The sequence below is a fragment of the Anticarsia gemmatalis genome, chromosome 4 (assembly GCF_050436995.1).
Source record: "Anticarsia gemmatalis isolate Benzon Research Colony breed Stoneville strain chromosome 4, ilAntGemm2 primary, whole genome shotgun sequence".
NCBI lineage: Eukaryota > Metazoa > Arthropoda > Insecta > Lepidoptera > Erebidae > Anticarsia > Anticarsia gemmatalis.
In genome coordinates this window covers 2,361,270-2,388,908 of record NC_134748.1, presented here as the reverse complement: position 1 = coordinate 2,388,908, position 27,639 = coordinate 2,361,270, and the positions used below count along the sequence as shown (strand labels likewise).

The following is a 27,639-nucleotide window of genomic DNA, read 5'->3' as shown; positions in this document are numbered from 1 at the left end:
CAAAATAGTTTTAGTAGTAAATATTTCATCAGTATGTATTATACGAATCTTATTTTACTTTCCAATTTGAATTGTCGTCGCCTGGGATAAAAACTTCGAGCTCTTTACTTTTGTCAGTTAAAAAAAAATATCTGAGCAAAAAATGTGCACTTAATTTCTCGATTTGTCTAATCAAATTTATACAAGTATATAAAATACTAGTACCCCGTTTATATTCTAATATAATTCTTTGTGTGTCACATCACTTTTTACGTTTCTTTACTCGCAGTGGATTTCCGCGTGTTCTTTATGACTGTGACATTAACTAAAAGTTTTATGAAATTAAAGTCCAAGGAAACTTTAGGTTAAATAAAAAATGAATATTCATTAGGAAGTTTTATTACAAGTTTGTTTGGAAAATAACTCTTATCTGGGATAAAACGGTTGGGTAAAAATATTTTTGAACGCAATTTTTCAATTGTCACACACTTGACCAACCTGCATTGATCTGTCAAGTTATCTGTCAGTGTCAAATCAGTCCGGAATCATGAAAAGTGCGAACGTTTGTTTGAGCACGTCCTACCTTTTCGTCTTCGGTGTATTTAATTCCACTTTCACCTCTTCGTGAATCATTAGCATCAGTTATAAATGTGCAGTGACTGAACACGGTCGTATAATAAAATAGTTATTAGAATACTCATGCCATGGCGACAGCCGCAAACGAAATGGCATACAAAAATTACTGTGTAGTGTTTATAATTTTCGCTCTAGTGATAGTTCAGGCGGTCGGTTACGACACGGAGTTGTATGAAACGACACCTTGCGACAGCAATGCGTGCTTCGACAAGCTGCAAGGGTCTTTGGGCGACTGTTCATGCAATGTTGACACCATCGATTACTTTAACAACGTGAAGATTTATCCGCGGCTGCAGAGTCTCGTGAGGAAAGACTACTTCCGCTTTTACAAAGTCAATTTGAAGAAGGAATGTCCGTTTTGGGCAGACGACAGTCGGTGTGCGATGAGGTATTGTCACATCAAGACCTGTTCTAAAGAGAGTGTGCCTGGTTACGACTACGATAATGAGAATCATATTGACGAGTCTCCGGCGGCGAAGTACAGTAAGGAGGCGAACTGTGACTCTGACACGGACCATGATCATGACCTGGGCTACTTGAACATGACCATTAGTGCTGCTAGTCAACATGAAATAGCCAAGTGGAAGGCTTACGACGATGCACTCGAGAATTTCTGCGAATACGACGATAAAGATGTTGATGCTGAGTATGTAGACTTATCATTAAACCCTGAACGCTACACTGGGTACAAAGGGCCATCTGCTAACAGAATTTGGAGGAGCATTTACCAGGAAAATTGCTTCAGACCCAAAGCTAATCCTTATGTATCATTCCCATTTGTTTTATCTTCAGATCTAGGCAATATGTGTTTGGAAAAGAGAGTGTTTTACAGAGCAGTGTCTGGTATGCACAGTAGTATAAATATTCATTTATGTTCTAAATATTTGTTATCTGATAAAGGGGCTGGGTTTGCTGCCTCCCCTGATGGAGAATGGGGACCAAATCTGGAAGAGTTCCAACGTCGTTTTGACCCATCACTAACATTTGGTGAAGGCCCTAACTGGTTGAAAAACTTGTACTTTGTGTATCTACTTGAAATGAGGGCTTTGGCTAAAGCTGGACCATATTTGGAAGGAGAAGAGTACTACACAGGTAATCCAACAGAGGATGAAGAAACTAGGCAGGCAATTCGTAACATGCTTGACGTGATCTATGCTTTCCCTGATCATTTTAATGAGTCTTCTATGTTTAACGGAGGCAGTCAGGCTGCCGATTTGAAGGTAGAATTCAGAGAACACTTCCGAAACATTTCTAGAATAATGGACTGCGTTGGCTGTGACAAATGTAAGTTGTGGGGTAAACTACAGACTCAAGGTCTTGGCACAGCTTTAAAGATATTGTTTTCCAATAAATGGAATAGTCCTGAAAGTGATTTGCATCAAACTAAACTGCCAGTGAGACACAAAACTCATGAAAGACTGCAAAGAACAGAGATTGTTGCGCTATTCAACGCATTTGCCAGATTGTCTGATAGTATACGGCAATTGGAAAACTTCCGGATTATGCTAAGGTGAGAATAACTTGCTCTATTATTATTTGATTAAAACTATAAACTGGTTTCCATTCAGTATTCCCAATGTGAAATTCAATATATTTAAATTGGTCCATGAAAAAATCTTTTGGCAAGAAAATACTGAATAGAAATCAGTTGGAATTATATCGACCTTGTAAACGTATATAAATGTATTTTGCTATAAAACACGAGGAAACCAACAATATCATAAGCAAATATACATTTTATAGACTGTATAAAATGTTGAATTTTTTACACTTTTCAAATGAAATCACCTGTGAAATATGTCAATAAATTCATAATTTTTAACATACGTATCTTTGTAGCAAAATATATTTACATTATTTCAATGAAATCCAAACAATCTGAGCACTTAAATCGGTCATTTTGAAATACATAACATGGCTTAACTATTGAATTTTATAAATTCTCGTCAGTAACATAGATAAGTGTGACACTAGATTGTAAAAAAATTTACTATTAAATGATGATTGATTGATGATTTTCATTAAATGAGAATTGATTACCGATTTAAGTGTTACATGTCAATAGAAATTGCATGTTATATTAATTAATTTATTAATGATGTTGTTTAAATGCTTCTAGTTCTCCTAAGTACTGTTGTAAGTAGCGGTTTGTGTGTGTGCTTGCTTTCTGGTGTGTCTTTAATAGCTTTGAAGTAATATCCTTCTAAACTGTATACTGTATTTGGTATTGCATATGCTCGTACGATGTACATATTACGTAGTCATTCTTTATTAAAGGTACTTGAAGTAAACCTAATAAGTTCAAGCTCATAAACATTTTATTGTGCGTAATAAATAATTGGATAAGATATACAGTGTCAATGCACTTAATTAGCATATACATCGCTGCTTGACTGCAGGAAGGAAATATTTGAGTTTTAAAAACCCTATCAATGGTCACAAAACTGGCCTAATACGTATGGTTTAGAACTAACTAACTTTCTTTTTGTAGAAATTAGGATTCATGCAAATGTGTGCCTTAATCTCTTCTCTCTAAGGTTCAAAGTTGAGTGTGTTAAGTTTTTATAGTCTTTGAAGTGTGATATAAACATTCACATTATCACATCCATGATGTAATTTTATTAGGATTTTGTTGTGCAAACGTGATATAAGGCTGTCCCGTTATTTTTGACATACTTAAATATATTATTTTATCAATAATTAAGTAGTTTAAGACCTCATTTTTATTTTATTCATGGTATCCATTTTGTGTGATGCGTTTTTCGAATTCGTTTTTTTCATTGCACTGGGTGTTTTTGGCAGTGTATTTTACGTGAGAACGTGTATCATGTTACGTTTTCAATTTGGACATAATATCGCACATTTTGACTATACTTTTAACTTTCTTGAACCATATTATTTCGCTATGGTGGTCATAAGAAATTCACGTAAACAATTTAAAACAACATATCATAGAATTCATAACTATAAACACTTTCTATTAGAAAATATTAAAAAGTCCATCCGAGTTTTATCTAACTTACTAAAATTTTCTTCATTAGTAAAATGAAAGAAATATACAAACCCTACTAATAATATCACGAATATAAATTTTGGTGTGCAAATCTATCATCAGATTTATTTCTGCGATATCATTTTTTGATTGATTGCACTAATTTCCGATGGATTAATGACGTCACGGGTTTTCTAGCGGTACAAAACGGTCGCGCGGTCTAGCGAAAGACACAAGAGGATAGACGTCGTCGGCAAATGCTTGATAGTTCTTTTTTGCCCAATTTTATGATTTTAATTTAGAATTTAGAATTAACCATCTATTTCCGTTAATAAAATAATTAATTATCGACAAAAATATACCTAACTCGTCCAACCATTAAGACGATAAAACCTTATGAGGTTTATTTGTAGCCAATGTTTGCTCAAACATTTGGCAAGTACACGCAAGTCGTCTAAGTATTTGACAATAGTGCTAACGCGAAGTGTAAAGTCTGCTTTCTTATTGCTTTGTTGCATCATACACTACTTTTCACTTTCATTGTTTTTCAAGCGAGATTAGGAAACCTGAATTTTACACCTATGTGCTTTTGTAATGTCGAAATGATTAATTTTAACTTTTCAAGTGAATGTCTAAAAGTATACTTGCTTATTTAGTTTGAGAAAAACGATTCTTAGGAAACTACTATAGTCCGACAACGTAGTAGAGAGCATTGGATAGAAAGTTCGCGATTTGCGGAGGTAAACATTAATTTGAATTTAAATCATCACTGACCCACAGGCTTTGTAACTGACGGTGGCCTGTCTAATATAGCTACTTTATTTTGACATATTTTTTTATACATAAGCCATAAAACCAGGATTTTATAGTCACTTCACTTATCGTATGGTTAGTGGTCAACCTAGTATCAAAGTTGTTCAAGCCGCCCGAAGGCCTTTGACGTGGCTTAACGACTGTTATCTTAGTAGACAACAACCGGGACCGACTTTTAACGTGCCCTCCGAAGCACGGAGGCGCCCAGTTCAAATACCACTATGCGGTCACCCATCTATGGAATGACCGCGCCAATGGTTGCTTAACCCACAGATCGTTTACCGACCGGTGAGCGCAACTGGCTATGGGCGCCTCCGGATTTTATAGTTTGTCAATCGGTCAAATTAAAAATAAACTTTCTATTGTCACGGACGATAATTACATAGATAGCATAGTTAAAAACACATTAAAATATTTTGCCGTGAAAACGACCGATGTTATCTCTGATTCTTTAGAATTCCGTTTATGGTCAATCACAAATCGATTTGATAGTGGTTTGTAATTTAAACCACAGATAAACAATACTCGTTTGCAAAGCGGTTGATTTATAATTGGTTACAATCAGGATAATGTTGCAGTTTATTATGAGGCTTTATGTGTTTATAAATATCTTATTGAAATATTTAGTGTCGTTATAAATAGCATCTGTTTTTCAATTTCAGTGAGAGAAAACTTATCTATGTAGAGTGCTGAATCAATACTTAAAAGACTAATAACACTTTCGCCTTTATTAAAATAAATTGACTCCAAAATTTTAAAATGTACAGATCCGTTCAAAAATCTTCGTAAATATTAAGCAATAAGCATAATAGGTTTCAGAAATTTTCAGGTATTTATCATAAAATGTTAGAAGTAACAGACAGAAAATAGGCAGAAATTCGTATTTAACGAGGCTTAATAATATTGAATGTGATTTTAGTGGTAATTTCCCTTCATTATTCACGTACTCATTGTTTGTCAAAACTATTGTACCTGTTGTCCTTCTCTCGCAGAGAACATTAACCCGTTAAATCTAGATTGTTCGAAGCCAGTTAATCCGACGAACAGTGAATAATTCGTGCTGCAAAATTTCCTAGTTTATACTGCCAAGTGCTAACTGCTAATATTCTCTGACAATAAGTCGATTGGCAACAAATCGACAAAGATTATAAGTTTCGAATTGCAATTGCCGTATTCCTATAATTTGATTATTATATTACACGAGAGACACCTACAATTTTAATGACGCCATTGTTTCAGTGGCCTAGAGCCTTTTCTAGATACGATAATAAATGGTAATAATGCTCAATTCGTTAGTTGTGAGTTAAGACTATTGCCATTTACCAAGTATAGTACCAAACATTGAAAAAGAAAAACGGGAAAACCCACAAATCCTAAGTTTTATCCGGAAATACTCGAGCTCATTTCGTAAGAGTCAGCAGATATTTGCACCATCAAGAACCACCAAGGCATAATTATACCTTTAATTTATCGTCTCAATATAGCATTGTGTGCATTTTTCCATTGTTTGTGTCGACAATTTCATAATGTAATTGATTTTGTATGCATTATTCTCATTAAAAACAGATGGTTGCAATTAATTGTTCGTATTTGTACTGAGTTGTTAAATAATACATAGTAATTAAGGTTTCTTGTTGAAGAGCGCAAATAAATTACGAAAATAGACATATAATTATAAAGTAAGCAAAAGTGTTATTTTGTATTTAAAAAATCTTGCTGAATAAGCTACCAAAAACATTCTTTTAAACATACAATCTTATAAATAATATCCATTATAGTAACTACTGTTGCATCTTCAAAAATAATTACTTTTTGTGGAAACGGACACCTTGAATTATAATACAATGCACTGGATGACTCCCATAAGTGCCCATTACCCCGTCAACATACGTGAGTTACGTGACTTCTGCCATGTTAACCTATTGACATTTCCCTAAAAAAGGACTGGTTATAATAACTTGATGAACGAGACGACTGACTATTATTACACGGAAATTAACTTGATCGTACATCTTTACTAGTGGTGTACTACAATATGTCAAAATCCCCAGGCCTATCTAACGGTAATTAACTCGATCAACCAGTGTACTTTAGGATGCCTAAATGTCCTAGGTGTACTTAAATCTTTTGCAAAAAAGTCGACGTCTTGGGGGAGAAAATAATGCTGAAATAGGGATATTAGGTTAAATAGCCATTTCAGAGGCTGAAGTTACTAATATTGTTACATAAAGTAATCTTTTGTGAAATGTATCTGTACAGGTTGCAAAGTCTATGTTAGCAAACTAGCCAGTGAAGAGACAAGGGGCTGGAAAGGTTATTCACCGTGGTCTCAAGGAGCACTAAATACAGATCTAATTATTTTCTCTTAAACTTATAAATAAATTTAACCCATTACTGTCCCACTGCTAGGCAAGGGTCTCTTCCCGTAATGAGGGAGGGTCTAGGCCTTGAGTTTTAAACTTATGAATGTAAATAGTACTCTGTCTAATACGTTTGTAAGCAGGAAAGAATTTGTTAAATACAAGACGTGTCCCACGTTGGTAGGAGCACGTATCACGAGTAGGCGGGGACGGGTGACTCAACATGTCATCACGCTAAATATGGCGCAAGTATATAAAGCACCACATCTAACCAAAAATAACTTGATTTTCCTAAATTTGACTTGTCAATGTCAAAATTAAAAGGGAAAATTATAAGATAAAGTTTGAGAGATAATTTTCTAGATGCACACGAAAATGTAGACTATAGTCTGTCGGTCGCATGAATGGAATATAATTATAGGTCTACACAACGCTTATTGTATTTTCGTAAGGACTATTATAGACGGTTTAACCTATCGGGATTTTTAAGATGACTAATATATTCGATAAGTCTCCGTGGCGCAGTCGGTACTGTTGACACGTTGTCTCGGGTTTGCTCCCCAGGTTAGACGAAATTACTATTGATCTTGTAATTTATATCAGAATGTTACTTAATAGGAGCCCGGAATTTAGTAACGTGCCCGGTACATGGCAATAGGATCGCCCCCTTTTACATAACATTGTTAATAGCGAAACGTGGGTTTATTTCATAGACCTTTGCCTATATCTTCGGATATAACATACGTAATATTATGTAGGTATGTATTTAATCAGATTAGCTTACATCGGCTCAGTGTTGTTCTATAACGGTATTGTTTGGTGACATAATCTTACTGTTTACCAACCTTCATGGTACATTATTATGTAGTTAAATGCCTTCCAGCCTTTATACCTATGACCGGCACATTGGCCGGACTAGTTTGAACCGTACCCTTCAAGAAATAAGAACGATTTTGGGGTAAAATACCGATATTGGTTAGACTTTTTAGAATGTGATACAAATCGATATGAATTGTTGTTTTTCCTTGGTGACGAGTCTGATATAATACTATCACGACCAGCAATAATTCTTTAGTGTACCTTTAATGATTATTTGTAAACCATCACTGCATAAAAAAAGATGTTTGGATTTAATAAAAATACAACAGAAAAGTACTTTATCTGCCAGAAATACTGTCGCGGTTACTAAAAAGACCTAATTTATTTGCAATAGATGCATACAAGGCTATAATGAACTTGAAGTCAGAAAGGCAAGGAAAAAATCCTTTTAAATAAAAAAAACAGTGTATTTGCAGTTATCAAACGCACAAAGTAATACTAACTTATTTTAGTATAACATTGCGTCTGCAACGTGGAACTAGGGCCTTGACTGATACGCGTTTTATGCATATTTTGCACGTTCCTTAGTGGCGTAATTATTTATTTGAGATATCGAATATGTGGACGATAAAAGTAGACTACGTAACTGAATGCATTCCTTAGGAATTTTTGACGATTTTACCACTAAATAAGTTTCAGTTGGCTAAATATGTGAATTTTGCCTTTTTTCATACAGTTTATGGAACTTGTTACAGACATAAGGTTCGTCAATATTTATCGAACAACAAAACCGACTCGTCTTGTTCGGCTTGTGCCGATCGGGTTCATCTACACATATTTAGTTTTGCCGCCCGGCTAGGCAGAGTAATGCCGAACCGAATATGTGTGAAGCAAGTCTGACACTTTATGTATCGGATAGGCACTATCGGCTGTCAAGGAAATAAGGGCTTCGTAACTTGGAATAGGCTTTCCATAAATAGAAAAGCCAGTAGATATCAATGAAAATATTGTTTTTGGAAATTATTCTAGGTATTATCTGATAGTCTTTGAAATAAAGTGCTTTATTTAATCAAAGATAAAAGTCTTTCACAATATTTTCAGTCACAAATATTCTAGAAGAAACATGACTGGACCACGTCATTCGATGCAATTATTCTTCACGATGTCATATCGGATAAATATTATTTCCCAGTATAGATAAGTATTCATTACTTTCTGATGTTATTTGTAAACGATATCGTATGATAACACTATATTAAAAAGATAGACGGATTGACAAAATTATAATTTATTTTGTCGCGGTTATTATGTCGCCGGGTTTTCCCCAATTAGTGGGAGTTATGTACCTCGTTGTTACTGTTTACCTATTCATTAGGGTATGTCAATCTTTCTGAAAATTTGTTACGTTTGTACTTTATTTATTTCTAATTTTCCTGAACATCCTGTAATACGTGACTAAATTGTTAAAGCCTTGGTACTCAGTACTGTCCTGTTATGAAAGCGTTGGGAATCCCCAAATCAGCATTTCAAGAAGCTAGAAAAAGGTCGGATTCAGTAAGACTTTTTTATAGATTTTCATTTACGGTTTTTTTTATCATATCTTCACTCCATTTCTAATTTGATTTTTAAAAAAGTTCCGATCATGTGTACTATTTATTGTTAGGCAAGGAGTTAAGAGTTTTAATTTTCTAACTACCCGCCTAGGAAAGCCTCGAACGTTTGGGTCCTCACATTGTTGTCAATCATCTTCAAAATTAGTTTCTGAACTTAGTTTTACATGTGGAGTGGAGTATATTCACGCTCATGGCCAAAACACCTGCTATATAGCAAGTAAGATAAACATTGCGGATTTCACAAAGCCATACACAAATATAGTTCACGTGGGAACCGGTCAGGTGTTCGTGTTGACAAATATTTGCTTTGTCTGCCATCGATTGTAGCTGCGTGACTGTACTACACGTTTATCCGTTTTCATACAATATAGTCTATGGGTATGGGAGATAATAGCTTAATAGATAAATGGACGATGCTATCTATGCATGGCTAGCGTTATATTTATTTAATTTGATACTTTAGTTAATGAAAAATACGATACAAAAGAGCATATTGTAGCGGTTTGGATATTATTTTTAGATAAACTTAAGTCCTTGGTAAGCGTGGTGGCCTAAGCCAAAGCCATAGCCTAAGTTATTGCTCTAAGTAGAGCATTGGGACAATAATGAGTTTAAAAAATATATCTACAGTTTAATGAGCTACTCTATTTAAACGCTAAAAATAGTTATCATTAAATAGTACTTTTTAAGCACCTTTGCATGTTTACCGTATTTAATAAACATTTAAACGTAGACTGTATGCAACCTACATACTAACAATATGCTAACAAATAAAAAAAGTAGGCCGCAGGCGCACAGGCATAGACTAAACAGCTGATTTTGCATGTTTGCGCGGGAAGGCTCCCGCCAATTTGCAATTCAATGAAGTCAATTGAGTGTTGGGTGGGCTTTAACGGACATTTCAGCATTATTGCAAAATTCCACCTTCCTATCTAATTTCAAGCCACTAAAATATCAAGTAAGAACAATAACATAGTCATAGGAATTTAAAAAAATATTGCATGGCGACGCATGATGACGTACAATGCCGATAAAAAAATAACCTAATTCATCAACCATTAACATTTTAAATATTTTAGATAAGCATTCCTCTTTCTTAATTTGGCATGTTTCATTTACACCTGTATTTCGGTATTGCATGTTTGTTTTAAGAAGATTTTACGGCAAATTGTAATGAGAAATTCAATGTTTCACGCAGCACGCACAAAGAGGGGAGTCAGAAGCCAAGCTTATTCGGCAATGTCCGGAATACGAAGTGAGAAGATTGGATTCTAGAATAATTACGTAGTATTAGTGATATTGGCGTTATTAGGAATTTAAGTTCCTCGAAGTCTCTCCTGACTTTAAAATGGGCTAAGACTGCTTTTAGTTTAACTACAATTGGCGGGAATATTTTAAAATGGCGTAACGTGCTTACTTTTTTTTACTTTTTTTCTCTAAATACTCAACAATGAGATTCTATTGGCTTAGTTTTTTCTCTGTTTTTCGTTCTATTTATAACTTCTATGAGATTTGAAACAGTTTTAATGTTATGGCTTCCTTTTAACGCCAATTAAAATTCATCACAAGACTTAAAATATTTATTGAAAACCCAGTGAAGTGTTGAGCTTAATTTTTATACAGGGTGAAGCTAAACATTGATAGGTATCGATTGTTATCTTGGTAATTACAGTATAATTGTACCATTGTAATATTCGTGATTGCTGCTATTATAAATAATTACAGTACTAGGTGACTTTTTGTAAATTATATGTTTTAAATGTGTAGAAAAACGTAGCTTCGCTAGTTTTTTTTTTGTGTAACCTTCTGATTCAGATTCGATGGTATCCATAAACTTACTCTATGGATTTTTAGATGGAGATATTTAAAAATTTAAGAGTCTCTTAATTTAAAATACCACTGTTAGCAATTTATAGTAGTGCTGTTTAGTTTATTTTTGGCATCTATTTGCAGGACATACCGGTCATGTCGCCATTTTTGCATTCGCCTAAAATTATCTTGCCTTTCGTCACCTGTAAATGTGCAGCTTTGCCCTTAATTTTCTCTGTGTTTAGAATAAGGTTTAATGATAAGTATATTAATGAATAAATGCAATAGACAATTACAACAAATTGAATGCGTTCCAAGTTTTTTTTACGTTCCGTATATTCAACCTTACAGTAAAATAAAATAAGAAACAAATTACTCTAGCGTTCTAAATTGACACGGGCATGTGAAAAAAAAATGGAACGCACAATTTCGAATTTACGTTTCTCTGTTTGCAGACGAAGAATTTTTATCGTTCATTAATAGTATTTATTTAATTAAGGTTACTGTTTCATACGATTGTAATACTTTAAAGTATTGTAATAATTTGAATTCCTAAACTACTTATTTAGAAAATAGTCCACTGTTATTTTCTTTTCTGTAAATATTCACTCGGCGTTTGGTGCTTACTAATTCTAATTTAAAAAAGAACAATATGTCGTTGTTCGGAATGCAACCTCGCTGGTGATCAAATTTAAAAATAATGGTATTTATACCATGTCAATTCACAAAATAAAAATCTATTCTAAAATAGTACTCATTATTATTTATGTACCCATCATGTGCAATATTTTCCATCCATTTTTTTTCTCCTTTTTGTAATGCAATGAATTCTCAACGATTTTTCAAGCAATTTCAACATCAATATGAACTTTTTATTTTGTTAAAACCACTAGTTGGTAACAGAAAGCAAGGATATTTTTGTTTAAAACATTATGTATCATTGTGGGTGATTATTCGTCTTTCGTCAAGGCTGTGCGTTTGATACGATCCCAAATTTAATTGGCGTCGACCCAAAACGTAAAATTAACCAAACGCAATTGTTTCTGTTATCAGTAAATTGTAGTAATATTATCTAAATGTCAAACTTCATAAAGCATTCTATGTTATTTTTACATAGTAATATGAAAAAACAGTTTTTGTCAATTACTACACGTGTTTTTGAACGAATTTAGTCGTCGTAAAGGTTTTAAAATTGGCAAAACACATTTTGTTTGTGTTCCTGTTTATCGAATTGCAATTTGTTTTTGCCAATACAATCAGAGGGCCAATTCTCGTAATTATTGTCGATGTAAAACAGTTAACCGAAATGACATTGAGGGAAAAAAATTACATGCTTTTTTGTAATTTTTTGAGTGAGTGAGTTGATTATAATATTAGGTTTCCAACCTTTTTCAGCCTATCGCCCCCTTTTACATGGAAACAATTGCTCTTTGTCCTTCTTTACATAATATAATAGTAATATGTTTTTTGTTATTAAGTGTTTGTACCCGCTACTGCCACAGCAACAAAATTGGTACATATTATGAGGGCTTTTTGGGGGAATTTTTGGGTAGTCCATAAAAGGTTGGGATCCTATGCTCTTGATCAAAACTAGGTTGAACTAGATTTCAACGATGTCAATTGAGAGAATTGGTCTTCTATCCAGCCAGATATAATTAAGCTATATTTCCTATTTTCTCATGTAGTTCAGTAGTAGCATTACCCCGCGGGTTACGGTCACAAATGTATTTTGTAGAATACAAAGTATTAATAGATGTATTGTAACTAAGACCTATTCATTGATAGTGTACCATATAAAAACTAGAATTTTTACTTTTGCAGTTTCCATTATACTCTGTTTTAGTATATTTCGTATAATATTGACTATAGTGTGTATTAAGAAGTTTGAAACACGATTGACAATCTAGTGGAATCAGTTGCGCGTCCGCTGCGTCGGAATCGAAGCCTACGGGCCGTGAAAAAATATAATGATGGCTTCTTGAAATGCACTATTTTGTCAATATTTCAGTTTTCACCGTTAATTGTTTTTATATAATAATTTATTATTACAATTGAAATTATTAATTTTACTTTATACGCCTTTTATTTTTCTGTTGAATGTAATACTTCGTGTTTACTCAGTTTTCTTAAAGATAATTTATTTTTGATATAATTTTTCGTATAGATTTACGTTGTATGATGTACAAATTGTGTTATTTTAATGTATCAATGTTTGTTAAATTCTCACAATCAGTTGTAACAACGAAGAAAATAATACTTGACAGGTTAAATAATAGTTTATTTAGTAAATAGAGGTTTTTTTTAATAAAGAGTTTCTATAACAAGGTGGTTTGAAAGTTCATATCATTCCAAGTTCCGATTTTATGTTTGAATTCATTATTTTTATCGAACCAATAAAAAGGCTTTAGTCGATACAATTGGCAATATTGTTATTTTAAAAAAGATTAATTGCTTCCAAGAAATATAATAATTTATATTTTAAAATATATGTAGAATGTAACGTTTACATTGTCTGTGATTTTAGTCCAATTCATGACAACTTCATTTATAATTTAATTTTATTTTTTAATAAATTAATGTTTTAAATGTATGGTTTTGTTTATTTTCTTTATCCCTTCATCAGATTTAAAAAATCCAAAATTCCTATAGTATTCAAGGACTATAGTAAATTCGTCTATCTTTTAGTAAGAATAAAAACAAATCCTCAAAAAATAACTTGTTCAGTTTTAAACTTACCCTGTCTACGTTGTACCTAAATCATTTCGGTAACAATGAAATTGGGAAATAACTACGTATTATAAGCGAATACTCAAAATTATTACCAGAATAGAGGCTTAAAGATAGAAATTTATTTAAACATTCAGCTGTATCTACTAAAGTGTTGTAGCCTGCTGAATCTTTTGGTGATTTATGGGTGTAGGGCTACAGGCAATGCCTTTATAAATTAACAAACGTGTGACGTGTGTTTTTACTAACAACTTTGCTTCGTTATTTTAGCAGTTTGAAGTCATATTTATTTGGTTTTTCAGGTCACACCAAGATACAAGCGAAGCACCTTCATTTTTGTTATGTGCCACCAGAATTGTGTGAAGAAAAGCGTTTAGTTTATTTGGAGTGGGAAAAGTGGGACATAAAAACCAACAGTTTTAATATCAGTGATCAATTTCGCGATACTATTGACCTTGATTGATGTTGGAATCTTCCAGTCTTACCAGATGCAGCTGAATAACCAGTATTTTACATAGAGCGTCTGTCTATCGGACCTCCACAACTTAGTTACTTGGTTTATATAGATACTATCGATGCCGCATTGCAATTTATCGATTTCCTGCATTCAATCGCGTGTTTTGCGTTCAGTTACTGCTAATAAATAACAATTTGCAGCTACGTTTAGTTACGTTCGTCACAATTTTCGTAATTCGATTTAACTTCTTTTGTATTTTTATATAAGTCATATGTTTTATAAAGAGAGATCTGTTTTGTGTTATAATAATTTAGTTTTTAATTAAATTTAGCAGGGCGTTCGCATATTTATTTGTTTCCCTCTCGTAAATGTTAAGGCAATTAACCCTTTAGAGAAAAACAACTAAACGTTCTCGTACCCTATTATTTTATGTGTATTCATATTAACTCCCATTAGAACATGTAATAACTTCGTTCAAGAACGATATCAAGAACTTTCAGAGTGAACGAATACTGTGATTTCTATTGATAATACAATACAACAATCGGCACTGGGTACTCTGGGCAATTACTGAGAATTTCTTGTCGGTGCTGAGGAAACATATTTGAAGTAGCCTAAATGTTCTATATCCCACATAATAAGCCGACTACATAAAGAATATACCTACCAATAGGCTAACTCTATATCGATGATATTCTAGACTAGCTGACCCGCGCAACTTCGCTTGCGTAACTTAAGAGAGAATGGGTCAAGATTTTCCCCGTTTTTGAAACATTTTTAAATGTTACTCTGCTCCTATTGGTCGGAGCGTGATGATATATAGCCTATAGCCTTCCTCGATAAATGGATTATCTAACCTGAGATTAGAGCGTTCAAACAAACAAACAGACAAACTCTTCAGCTTTATAATATTAGTATAGATAACACCGACAGAGTCATCGCTGCAGTCTTTATTTAACTATGTCACCCTAAAATAACATTACTACGCTTCATTCCATAAAGTACGTCATAGCATCAAGACAAAAACGCAGTCCAGGTGTCTGATGCCGCGCATTTAGCAAGCTGACTAAATTTACCGATTAATGACAAAGTAAGTATGTAACCACTGTTATCAGTAATGCACTGATTGTGCGTCACTGTACATACGTGATGTTTCGCGAGTAGACTTGGTTTATGACTAAGTTATGGGTATTCCCTAGAAGTGTTTTTGTAGGTCAGGATGCGTTGACGAATAGGTTTTAAAGGAAGGGTAGGAAAGGTTAACCTGGCCACTATCACGTATAAGGATTAATTTACCGTTTTAGTTTAGTCACTAAAGAGTTAAATAAATAAAATAAACCATTAGTCCCTGCTGGGCAAGGGTCTCCTCTTGTAATGAGAAAGGCGTTAGGCCTTGAGTCCACCACGCTGGCCAAGTGCGAGTTGGGGACTTTGCATGCCCTCAATAAATTTTAGGACGTGAACTAAGGACTTTTTGGAAATGCCTGCTTATGCCTGTAAATTGGTGGACAAATTTGAATCGCATTTAAGACATTTACATATCATGATTTAATAACGTAATTTTGGTAACTTTTACAGACACCCATAATTAAAAAGTTACCTAATCATTTAAGTACCTATATGAAGGGAACTGCAACACCGTTTTGGACTCTCTTAAGTGGGTAGAAGGTAGATAGTTAGATACCATGGGAGACTCGTCACGATACAATATACTAAAGGCTTTTTTTCTTAATTCCAATTCATAGATTTCGTCATTATTCCCGCTATTTGCAAGTACCTACAAACCGCATACATTCCTTAGTACCTATATAAGTAGGTAAATCTAGGGCGCCCTCCCATACCTAACTTTTTCTATTGATTTCAGTACAATAACGCCTTGAGAAACGAATGAACTGTCCTTGCAACAATTTCTACATTTTCGTGCAATCCTTCATCAATTAACTTGGACATTTGTGTGGTATCCGGTTGCTATTATCGGTAAATTAGAATGTGTTAGTGACGTCATACGTTTGTTTTGATTTGGTACTGGTGACACACTTTGAATTGAACTCAATGCATGTAAAGTCATGGTATCGTTACACGCATCGCTGCGTTTTAAAGTTTCGGATTATAGGGCATTATTTATTGTGACCCGTAGCACGATTCTCTATCACCTTCGACTATAGACAATGAGCTAGCTATCGACAAATTTTGTATAAAACCCGATCAGCGACTCTAGTGTAGTGTGCCATGGGAACTATTTATGCAGTACATTTCAAGAACCGTTACATGTGCAGGAAATCGCGCTACTCTGTGTAAGTATCAGTAACTAAAGTATACAGTCAACAGCAATAAATATTGGTCTCGGGTTAGATTCCCGGGTCAAAGCTAAAATTTGTCCCAGTACTTTTTTTTTGCTACATGTTTTAAATGAGTATGAAAGTCAGGGTCACCGGGTCATAGCCTTTCGTTTCTCGGGAAGCACATTTAAAACCTTTGGTCTTGCCTTCTGACTGATCAAGTCAACTTACCGGGTAAGTTGCTATAGAGGTGCAACACGTTATTAATTTTCAATAAGGAAATTGTCTTCATTTTAAAGAATACCTAACTAAAGCCTAGCTATCTACCTATTGAGTTCATACGGTACCACGGCGTGAGTATAACAGCTGTTGAGAGTCATTGACCTGCCTTTGTATTCCGTCTAAATTTCAATATAGATGTTACCTATAATATATGTTGCATGACACGGGCATTTAAACTGTTCCGGTCTTTATAATCTAATAGAATAAGGGAATTCATGCGAACATGTACATATGATAGTCAAACAACTTAGTAGAGAGCCTTGTATGGTAGGTTCACGGTTGGCGGAGGTATAAATATCAAGATAAGAATTTAAAACGTCAGTGACCCACAGGTTTATGCAGCTGGCAGCCTATTTATCCTTTGGTATGCTTTGGAGCAGAAATGGATCGTGTGACTTATGTTGCTTGAACTTAATCCGCTTGCATTTAGAGTATAAAATTAACTAAACCTGATAGTAGCCACATAGGTGCATTTCTGTTCCAAAGCAGCGAGAACCCAGATGTGCTCTAAAGCAAACGCATGCCAAAGGGTAAGAACTACTTTGTTTTCACAATAAGTGAGACTGAGGAAAGTTTCAAGTTACCCGCATTTTTGCAAATACACATATAATTAGGTACCCATATTATCTATATATACTTAGTCGAGATTTAGATACATTATCTTGTTGAAAATGCATGACGTGTAGTTCCGCCCCTCATCATATTACATATGTGTTGTAATTATAAGTTATCTGGTTGAAAGCATGGTTGCTGTATCAATTATTGATAAAAAGTACTGTCATTTTGTCATACATTCTATAGTTATCTCTAAAAATGACATTATCGCTAATGGATGCAGTATAAAATATATTTAGTTTATGATATGTTTTTAATTAAAATAAAAGATATCGGAGATTAACTACGCTACATATTCTACATAATTATATTTTATAGGAGAGCTTACCTCAGTAATGATCTCTTCTTGTAGGTACAGCAAAATGTGCAGCAAACTCAGGAACGCATAAACACTACACCAACAGCTTGCACTACACGTATCTTTTCCTAAAGATATATTTTTTGCTATAATTTTTCCATTTTACACGTGTTAAGGTCGTTGTCAAAGCCATTTGTAATGATAACTAATAACTACCCGCATCTTAAAAGAATAGTTCCATTTTTATTTGTGTTGCTAGGTAAAATATAAAGTTTTTAAAAAAGCCTCTATCTTTTTAAATGGCCTGTCATAGTAACATACGGGTGGACCTTGCAGATATTGATTGGAATAACTTACGTTTACGTAGTAACTAGGATAATGCGTTTATGCCATTAATTAATCTATTTGGCCTGAAATAAAAAAATGTACTTATTTATTTCTTACTACTTACCTACGCGTTACGCGTACAGTCAAATTAGCTAGATGACATTTATTTTCAGATTCTTAATAAGTGTTTCAAGGAATATAGGAAAGTAAGATATGTGGGTAGATGACGAAAATTAAACAACGTATTAATTTGGGAACGGAATCGTTTATTGAACCCATCTGTAATAGTAGATAATTAAATTATACTGTTACTCTACACATTTTGTACTGTTCAAAGTACCTACCTATATCAAGTATCCATATCTCTTACGTTTTAAATGTACCGACAAATGCACCCAATAACAAGGAATTACCACATTTTATTATTACATATTAAAATTTCCAATTGTGCTCCAAAATTCAGTGGTAGTTACAAATCACAGTACCTTTGGATCCTACGATTATAAATACATGGATTAATCAATTTTTTCCACGAGAAACGTATATAATGTCGACTTTTAATTATGACAATGACACTAATGTATGAAAGGGTTTAAACAACGGATTGGTCGTTTGAAAATAACATTGTTTTGTTTTGAACAACATTAAATTATAAACTACTCAGTATATTCTGATAAGATCCAAGAATTTTACTTGAAGTAACTTACTTTAAGGATTTTACATGACGTTTGAATACAGACACTGGATCACATAACAAACTGTATAAATTCGATAAGTACTTATTTATGTCACACAAAAATGAAAAGGCAAGCTACGTCTATCTCAACCGTTGTAAAAGGTTAACTAAATATTTTCATTGTATATAATTTCCTTGTATATCCATTTTAACACGTTATGTGCCAGTGTCTGCACACAAAACAACTAAGGGACGTCTTTTAAATTTCAAATTAGGCATTACAACGTAGCCATTAGTAGCTTACACTAAATAAGTTAATATTTTAGATAATATCGAACAAGTCGTCGCTTCGTTTACATTTAATTAATAATAGGTATAAATCTTCCTTTATTGTCTTCATTCTTCACCATTAAAAAAAAGCTGGGTATGAAATTATTGCCAATGAACAAAAATAAGGAACAGTGTTGCAGCGTAACAAGTGGCGGCAAAAACGTTTCGTTTAAAATCGCTTTGGTTCAGCCATTTAAAATAACAATATAATTATAGTTTACATGTCTGCCGAGGTTCATAACCGTCCAATGTGGATAATTTCACAGATAGCGAATAATAACAAGACGCTATTGTACTGATAAGAATAACAAACGAGCAGGAATATTAGACATTTTAGAAAACAAGACCATTATTTTCGAAACCTCATGTTTATGCTGATTGTGGTAAATTATTATAATAGCCTACATTTATTTTTACTTATTTTGTGGCTATTCAAACTGTGAAACGAGGTCTAGTGTTGTAGAAGTATCGATATTCGATATCGACGAGTGAAATTATCGACATCGTTTGTTATTTTTATCAAACACATAAATCATAGTGTATCGTTGCCTTAAGAAATAATACAAATTCATGATATGTACCTAAGTATACACAAAAAGATCGACAATACGCAAATGATACAAAATAAATAGCATATCGATGACATCATAATAATTATATACATACACTTAACATACTTTAGTACCCTTCGATTTTAATGGATCTCTATAAATGGTTATTCGATTGTTATAGATGACTATTCTTTAACCGATAAGTAGTTACTAAATCGATAAGTAAATTGTAGTCGATATTTACATAAGTACCTATTATTATGATTATTACGCTGCGATCGCGCGAATGGACCTCTGTCTCTCTCTGGTTCGTCATACAACACGTTTGTGCGGAAGAGAGACGGCAACAGTGGTCGAGTCACGCGGTCGAGTACATTAGAGGTGCACAGACTCTGATAAACAGAACTCCACCCTAGCTCCAACGTTAACGCTTCGTTCGGTTAGAAAGGAATCCATTTAAATGTATATGAAAATAAGTGGGACTTACAGTATATACAAAAATATCACATTACTTCGAGGCCGCAGCTTTCATTCACTTAGTCAATTAATTATTTCGTCTTCTTACCTAAGTTGTCGGTCGTCGGTACGAAGCGTAAGCAAGTTATCGCAGGAAGTAATCGATCCAAAACATAGTATTGTTCTCTGAAGCCGTCTCCTCGCCAGAAGCCATAGTTCAAGCGCAAATCACTCAGTAACTGACAGTAACTCGGATGATTCGTGCGAGATGTGTCCAATACTTGAACATTATTGCTGAACGATAGTCAGTCGCGTATAAACTAAACAATTTACCAATTATACATATCATCGCATCCGTGCCTTTTACGCGCTTATCTTCCCACACCTACTAACGTATATCTAGGAAGAATTTCTTTTAAAAGACTAGGTGCCTCGTCATAGATCTACTAATCCAAAGTGAGCACTACGACACCTACGAGATCTAGATTTCGAAGCAGAAGAACGTCTAAGAAGCTGCAGCCCGGCGGTTCGCGCGGCCCTCCTAGGACGCCGCCTCTCGGTGCGAACGCGCCGGGGCCGGCCGGCCTGACCGTCACCCTCCGCGGACTATCACAAACGAGCGACATAGAAAAATATAACGATCTGGGACGCTTTTATTGCTAATTTAGGTACAGTCTTTGGGGGCCTCCGGGGAGGATCCGCCGGAGAGGTCGTCGAGGAAGTCGAAGGTGGCGACGGCGGCGATCTCGCGCTCGCCGTAGCGCACGAAGAACCCGTCGCGGCCGAGGATGGACGGGCGGCGCGCGCGCGCCCCGCGCAGCGCCGGCCCGCGGACTCGCAGCGCCGCCGCTGCGGCACGACACACGTGACACACGTTACGCCACAACGCCACCTTACGCCTACTCTCTACAAGCGAGCGCCCTCTGCACGAGACAACACGCGTGAGCTCGGCCCCACGCGCCCGCTCGCACACACACGCGCCCGCGCCCAAGCGTAGCGTGCGCCGGATCGCTCCCGGATACGTACGTCGACCGTATGACATATCGATATTATTTTCATCACTAATCAAATTATTAAAGAATATAATGTATTTTTTTCAATTACTATTAGCACCCCTATTATGACTTGCTTTATGAAATTATGGAGCCAAAACGATCTTATCAACCGGTTTCCATGGCACCATGATTTCATGTTTCCAACTTGTCACAATAAGCGCGACCTACAGAGCGATACGACGCTTGCCAAGATGACATCTACTCGAATGAGGCGAGAGAGTGAGATGGTGCGTGCGAGTGAGAGCGGAAACGTGTGACGTGGCTGGACGAGTGACCGACAGACAACATGAAATGACATGACACATATAAATGTGTCCGTACAGATCTTTTACAACTATATATATAGTAATTAATTTATTGAGAAAAACCGCACAGCTTAGTACAAATTACTAGGCACTAAAACTAACTTTCTTACACAAAACAAGGCGGAACCAGATGGCGCAACAATAACGTCGGTTATGTCAAAAGATTTTACTTAACGAAAGTATTTCGTCAGAGCTTGAATTAAGCTGTTTTAGTTCAATTAGATCTAAAGAAAACAATAAGTAATCTAATATGAAACATTTTATAACTTAGAGATCTGTACGGACGGAAGGCAAACGTTAAATGTAGACATCAACATTCCGATATATTGACGCCTAGTTTCTGAAAGCTAGACCAACCAGAAAACATACCAACCGGCTGTTAAGAAAACAAAACAATTAATGACATTAAAGCAACATTTTTTTTAAATCTTGACAGTTCTTAGCAATTGGTTAGTAAGTTTTTTTGTGTCCGTTCAGAAACCAGGCGTTAGTGTCATGTATTCACTAGAATAAAAAAAATATAAGAAAAATAAATAAGAAAATCAACATTTAACGTTTCACATAAAAAAAGCAAAAATTAAATATTTTAATAAACAAATCATGAAAAATGTCACTGAACAAAAAAATTAAGAACATGAAAGATATTATTTACTTTATGAAAAATAGCAAAATAAATTAAACACACATATAGAGAGAGACTCTTAGAACTATTTATTAATAATAATTACACTTATAAGTAAACCCGTAGTATTTAATTGTGTTAATTACAACTTACTATCTAGGTAAAGACTTCACATATTATTAATAGACCGACAAAGAGTTGAACAATGAGACGAAAATAAATATAATAGAATCCCCATTTCTATTCACCTTTTTGTTTTGTAATACAATGCAGTAATCATTTTAAAGTATTATAATGTTACTACCTACTATCCACTATCTCTGGGCTAGTCTGGTTTCCAAGCAGATAGGACCGCGGTATGCCTTGAGGCTAGGATTAAATTCTGTTAAGTTTTTAGTCACTTCCCCGGAGTGTTTCAATATCGTTACACACAGAGAGATTTTTAATAAATGTATGTCTAATTTAATTTAATTTTACGTTTTCGTGTTACTTTATTTGTCTGTCTTTTTGTTAAACACGAGAAGTCTTTGTTTTACACCCTTACACATACATTCATATTGGAACTAAAGTTACAATTTCGTCTCAATTATACACACCAAAAAAAAATATTTTAAAATGTTTATGTGTAAGGGAGTATTAAGTAATGAACAATGGAAAGTCAAATCAATGATCACCGTGACTTGTGACAAAATTTTGAAATGCATAGTTTTCTCAAATGTACCTACATAATTTTGAGTTCAGTTCAGAATATACTTGGGTGACTAATTCATATAATTTGATATTTTTTTACTTCCATTATACATGTCACTGTTCATAATAAATTATAAAATAACCCATGGGAAAGTAAAGCCACTTTAATTGGAAACAGAGGCATAAAACCCCAAAAATTAACTAAATCTATAATTAATTTAAGTAATAATTACCTGTTTTTTGTCGCCGAGACCTGTGTAGTCGGTGTAGCCGGGAGTACGGGAGCGGTGGTTCAGCGGGAGACGAGCCACATGAGGAAGGAGATGAGTCACTCGATGCTAACATCACGTCTAGGAGGTTCGCACGCGCCTGGAAACAGTGGGGGGTCAAGTTAAAGCAAGCAATCATAGCTTTTAAACGACCACGGCGAGTGCAACCTGCGCATTACATTAGGCATTTTAAGGATAAATGCGTGTTCGCGTTAATTCCCGTATTCAAGTAATGACAACTTTTGTGTAGAATTGAGACTTTGCATAGTACTTTTCACTGGCTCTATTGTTAATCTGTTTTAGTTGTAACTTTAAAAATAAAAAGAACAGTCTTTTACACGACTAAAGAAAAAAAGCCTGAGGCCTTTGTGAAAACAGGACTAAGTCAGATCTGACATATTATATTATTATCTACATGGATATTGGTATTGTTGTGGGAAATAACATTGATTTAGGATCATTTCTTTTCAATTACCTTAAAAAACTGGAAACTGTGAGGTCTATTAATCATGAGTCTTTGGTAACATGCGTCGCGTTTTATCGGTCGCGTAACACTTGACCGTTCGCACTCAACCGATGATGGGTCGCCGCGTCGTTGCGAATCCCATACTATTTAGGCTATGCCCGACGCGCACCTTCAGTGAGATGTGAACCGTCCCTTTAAGTTTACTTGCAAATAGCAATCGAGATGAAATAGCGCTATGTTACCTTAGGATCACTGAAGTCAATGTCTTTTTCGACATGCACCCAGCCGGTGGGCGCCCACAGCGCGGCGTCCTTGTGCGCCGCGTCTCCCTTCTCCTCCGCCTTCACGTCGCCGCTGCTCACTGCCGCCTCACTTTGACGGATCATCCTGGAAGTACGTCAATGTACTGTATAGGTACATTTCAACAATATGCAATGGTCTGCTCAAAATGAGGGTAAGTGTAAATTTTGTAGTCAGTAAAAAAGTATTACATTTCGCAGAAACTGTACATAATATATGTATTTAAGTGTTTTTATGTGCTCGATATAATTATGAAAAGTAAACCAATTACTTTCCTTAAAAAATAGTCACTGCTCAATTCAAGTGCGTTCTATTTAGCACGCTGAACGTAAGAAGGTTATTCTTAATCATAAAGACTGGTCTATTCGAAGAAATATGCAATTAAAGTAACAAGTAAAGTAAAGTAGGTCTTTTATAATAATGTCTAATACATACGATTGATAATCCTCACAAAGATCATGGATTATTTTATAACACAACTCACTCATAGCACAAAATTAAATCACTTTCAGGTTATTAACACAATCGTACTAATACGCTTTCAATTGTCAAAACATATCACGCAATGAGTGTCATAGATACAGTGACACTTAAATAGAAAACAAAAATAAATTTCATTGTTCAACGATCAGATAATGTACGTGAAAAAAGATAAAATAAATCGTACAATTGCTATCGCCGACCGCTAATCAGTATCAGGCACTAACATTGTTTTGATTAATCAATGAAAAATATATTACGTAGATATTGTATGATCATTAAGGAAGTTCATGATATAAACTAACCTGTTTAGTTCTTCAATGACATCTTTAGAAGTAGCAGCCTCGTGGAAGCTCAGTGTATGCTCCTGTTTCACGATGATTGGCTCTGGGACTACAGGCGCCGGTGGAGGCCCCGGCCGTCTCTCCGCCACCGGGATCTTCGATCTATTCCTATTCGGTGAAGACGGAGGTCGCTTCCCTCCCAGCAGCGTCGGAATCCGGCTCCTCTCCCGAAGCCTCTCTTTAGGCGTGTCGTTCTTATTACTTACTATCACAGTTTCAGCGGTAGACGTACTCGTCGTGTTAGACTCAGTCATTTGAGGAGAACTCGTCTCTGGAGAAGATCCTTCTTCTTCTTCAGGCACCGTGAGCAGAGCGCCCGTGCTCCTCCGACAAGCGCTCAACACTTCCTCGACTAGCGACATCTCATCGTTCCCGGAATACGGAAAGCTGGACGATTTGGTTAGACTCGGCTCTAGTTCCACTCGCTCCACCGGCGACTGTTTGTTGAGCATTATGTTCACCGTGTTCTCCTTCAAAGCGGAATTGTAGTCTAAGCTTCGACTAGATTCAATATCACTCGGCTTCTCGTCCTTCACCACAGGAAGCTGGTCTTCAATCTCGGGAGTGCTACTAATAACGTCTATGCTCTTGTTTATTTCGTTCTTCCTCTGAACTTTAATGAGATGATGTTCGTCTATCTCGTTTTCGGCGTTTTCTACTCTCGAGAATTCATCGAAAAAGTCCTCAGACTCGGCATAAGGTTCTTCGCGTTCAATGAATCTCGGCGTCGATCTTGGCTCGGATACAGTATCACAGAAGGCGATTCGCGGACGGTCGCCGGGCAGGACGTCACATGAATCGTTTTCAGAAAAGCTACCGAAGGAGTCAGGTCGCTGCCTGTCCTCGGACACCTCGCTGCGGGGACCGACTGAGTCGTCGTCGAAATCAGCTGTCGCATACGGAGGAGGTAGTTCACGGATCTCAGACAGCGGCCGCGACGACATCGAATCAGACTCTTCCCTATCTCTACAATATTTCTGCTGCTCAGCTATAAAATGAAGGACGTTCTGCAGTGCTTGTTCCCTGTCTTGTAGAGCCATAGCTTGGACGTCGTGGATCCTCAAATGACTGCTCGTATCTTGAGCCGGTATACCTCTGGACGAATTTGATGCTAAGCTCTTAGTACTTTCGTATTTTACCAGACGATAGAAATCTCTGGTGAAATCTAGGCCGACGTTGGCGCAATCTCCATCCTCACTCAACGCTGTACTGGATCTCTTATCAGGTGCATCTGAGGCGCTTGACCAAGAGCCGCCGGGTGAGTGTGTTCCCGTGCAGTCCCACCGCTTTTCCGAAGTATCTGCGTCATCTGCTATTCTACATTCATCAATTTCAATCGTTGCAAACCCGCAGTCATTCCATAGACAATCACCAACGTCTTCTTCTAATTCTAATGCATCGTCTTCTCTGATGCTCGGTAATGTTGACAACGATATTTGACCCGGCGTCGTAATTTCAGCAAAAGGGGACTGTCTGTCCCTGAGATCTTCACACGATAATGATAAGCTCCAATCTTCCAGTTCTGCTCTGTCGTATTCTAAGTCAGCGAGGTCTCTGTGCCTTTGCTGTAGAGCTGATCTTGCGTCGTCAAGTTCAAGCCAATGTTGGACGTAATCAGCGTCATATTGTGAACCATCAGCACGATCATCTAAGGTACTTCCCCATGATACCCTTTCAGAGCTGGTTGTCGAAGCGATTGCTGGTCGTCGCAGCGGTCTTTCAGGGGATGGTTTTAGATCTAGAACTAAGACACCAGAGCTAGGCGTAGGGCTGTCTAGGCAGCTGGTGGGGCAAGTTGTGCCGGCGATTAGCTTCAAACATAGGTGAGAATCGGAGAAGCTGCGCACTACGTGTTGAAAGGGGAGTACTGGCCTCGAAGGTGGGTAGCTTCCTCTAACGCCAGCGAACGCTACTCCAATAGGAAAATAGATGTAGTCTGCTTCTGCTGCGAGTAGCCTGGCGTGTCTGCGAGATTCTCTAGGGTTGATGGAGACGATGGTTTGGTTGTCAGTTTCATCTGAAGCTTCGTTGAGGTCAGGGAGCGCTCTGTCGGCGGCATGGTCGCTCTGTCGCGAGGCGTCAGCTTGCACGTCGCTGGACATGGTGGAGTACCCTTCGTCTTTGGCACCGCTTTCAGGAGATTCTGCACCAGCCTCGCCCACCTCACCGCTTTCTTCTTCTGTCACTTTGCCTTCACTTTCCCCTAGAATACACAGAACATATTATAAGAGACTTAATGTAACTGTACATTAAAGTTACTACAGCTGATTTATAAATGTTTACGGCCAGTTTCGTGCTACTAATAGATATGTTCGAGGTACTCCGAAGGCTTACCTCTTACGGGATCTGTGCAAGGTTGCGGCATACTGAGGCTAAGAGTGGCGGGGCGTGCTGGTGGCGCCCACAACGTTGGGTCCACAGCCGATAATGCACGAGCCAGGTTTGCTGGAGTCACTTCCAGACCCTGGAAACATGAACAAAAATAATTAATACATTGCACTTTTGTAATAATTATGTAGTTAAACCCATTTATATACAAAGCTTGTTTAAAAAACAACTGAAGTTATCTGACATTTGATCAGATCCAATTCAATTAACGAGTACAATTCTGCATAGTTTCTTGGGGGAATAAAAATATTCCATCATAGTTTTGCTAATACCTTGAGTTCAGTCCAAATATCAGCCAAGATCTGGTGTCGTCGCTTGTCGTCTTGGCTGAGGGGGTGAGGGTGCGACACGGGCGGTGCGGGGGGAGGCGAGTCTCTGAACGAGACTAGTGACCCGCAGGAACCAACGTCTACCAAATGCACTGGAATTACAGTAAACATACTACATTTTAAAACAAGAAAGGTAAGGAATTTGAAGAATAAAAACCTTCATTTACTTAGTTAATATTGTTGTTATTGTTACTTTAGATAACGCTTCGCATATGTAGTTTGTTGTATAGAATAAGACATTTAGCGCTCTTACTACATGAAATTTAAATGCTGTCATATTTAAACTTTATGTCTTCCAAACAATTTGTGTGAAATATATTAAGTTCGTTGGCTCGAGATGTACCTTCCTGACTTTAATTGGTAATACACAAA

General features: G+C 36.1%; 3 protein-coding genes across 11 annotated transcripts in view; 1 reads left to right on the top strand and 2 right to left on the bottom strand.

The window, feature by feature from the left end:
* LOC142972199 (major facilitator superfamily domain-containing protein 12-like) overlaps nucleotides 1-17,856 on the bottom strand; it is a 30,063-nt gene extending 12,207 nt beyond the window's left edge. Inside the window, exon 1 of one of the 2 annotated variants that reach the window (XM_076113080.1) lies at nucleotides 17,710-17,856. The gene's annotated coding sequence lies outside the window, so the exon portion shown is untranslated. Of the gene's footprint in view, nucleotides 1-14,233; nucleotides 14,512-17,709 lie in introns of those variants that run through there. The other variant, XM_076113081.1, reaches the window with a different exon arrangement.
* Ero1L (endoplasmic reticulum oxidoreductin-1-like protein) lies at nucleotides 494-14,359 on the top strand. Of its 3 annotated transcripts, XM_076113076.1 has the most exons (3): nucleotides 494-2,125; nucleotides 2,735-2,751; nucleotides 14,051-14,359. In XM_076113076.1, exons 1-3 carry the CDS (start codon nucleotides 684-686, stop codon nucleotides 14,209-14,211), a joined length of 1,620 nt encoding a protein of 539 aa, XP_075969191.1. In that variant the 5' UTR covers nucleotides 494-683; the 3' UTR covers nucleotides 14,212-14,359. The 3 variants fall into 3 exon arrangements, with proteins under 3 accessions (XP_075969191.1, XP_075969193.1, XP_075969192.1); XM_076113078.1 differs by lacking the exon at nucleotides 2,735-2,751 and having other exon boundaries at nucleotides 14,051-14,241; XM_076113077.1 differs by lacking the exons at nucleotides 2,735-2,751; nucleotides 14,051-14,359 and adding an exon at nucleotides 10,411-13,605.
* A 395-nt stretch (nucleotides 17,857-18,251) lies between the features above and the next one.
* Nucleotides 18,252-27,639, bottom strand: part of LOC142972194 (uncharacterized) — a 421,890-nt gene continuing 412,502 nt past the window's right edge. For 5 of the 6 annotated variants that reach the window (XM_076113068.1, XM_076113065.1, XM_076113067.1 and 2 more), the window contains 6 exons: nucleotides 27,211-27,359; nucleotides 26,885-27,014; nucleotides 24,512-26,753; nucleotides 23,669-23,813; nucleotides 22,925-23,060; nucleotides 18,252-20,868 (listed from right to left, as the gene is read on the bottom strand). In XM_076113068.1, coding sequence (XP_075969183.1) covers nucleotides 20,684-20,868; nucleotides 22,925-23,060; nucleotides 23,669-23,813; nucleotides 24,512-26,753; nucleotides 26,885-27,014; nucleotides 27,211-27,359 — 2,987 coding nt within the window. In that variant the 3' untranslated portion in view covers nucleotides 18,252-20,683. Of the gene's footprint in view, nucleotides 20,943-22,924; nucleotides 23,061-23,668; nucleotides 23,814-24,511; nucleotides 26,754-26,884; nucleotides 27,015-27,210; nucleotides 27,360-27,639 lie in introns of all 6 variants that reach the window. The other variant, XM_076113069.1, reaches the window with a different exon arrangement.

Coding starts and splice junctions, on each gene's coding strand:
- Ero1L (XM_076113076.1), top strand. CDS start 684: ATGGCGACAGCCGCAAACGAAATGGCATACAAAAATTACTGTGTAGTG.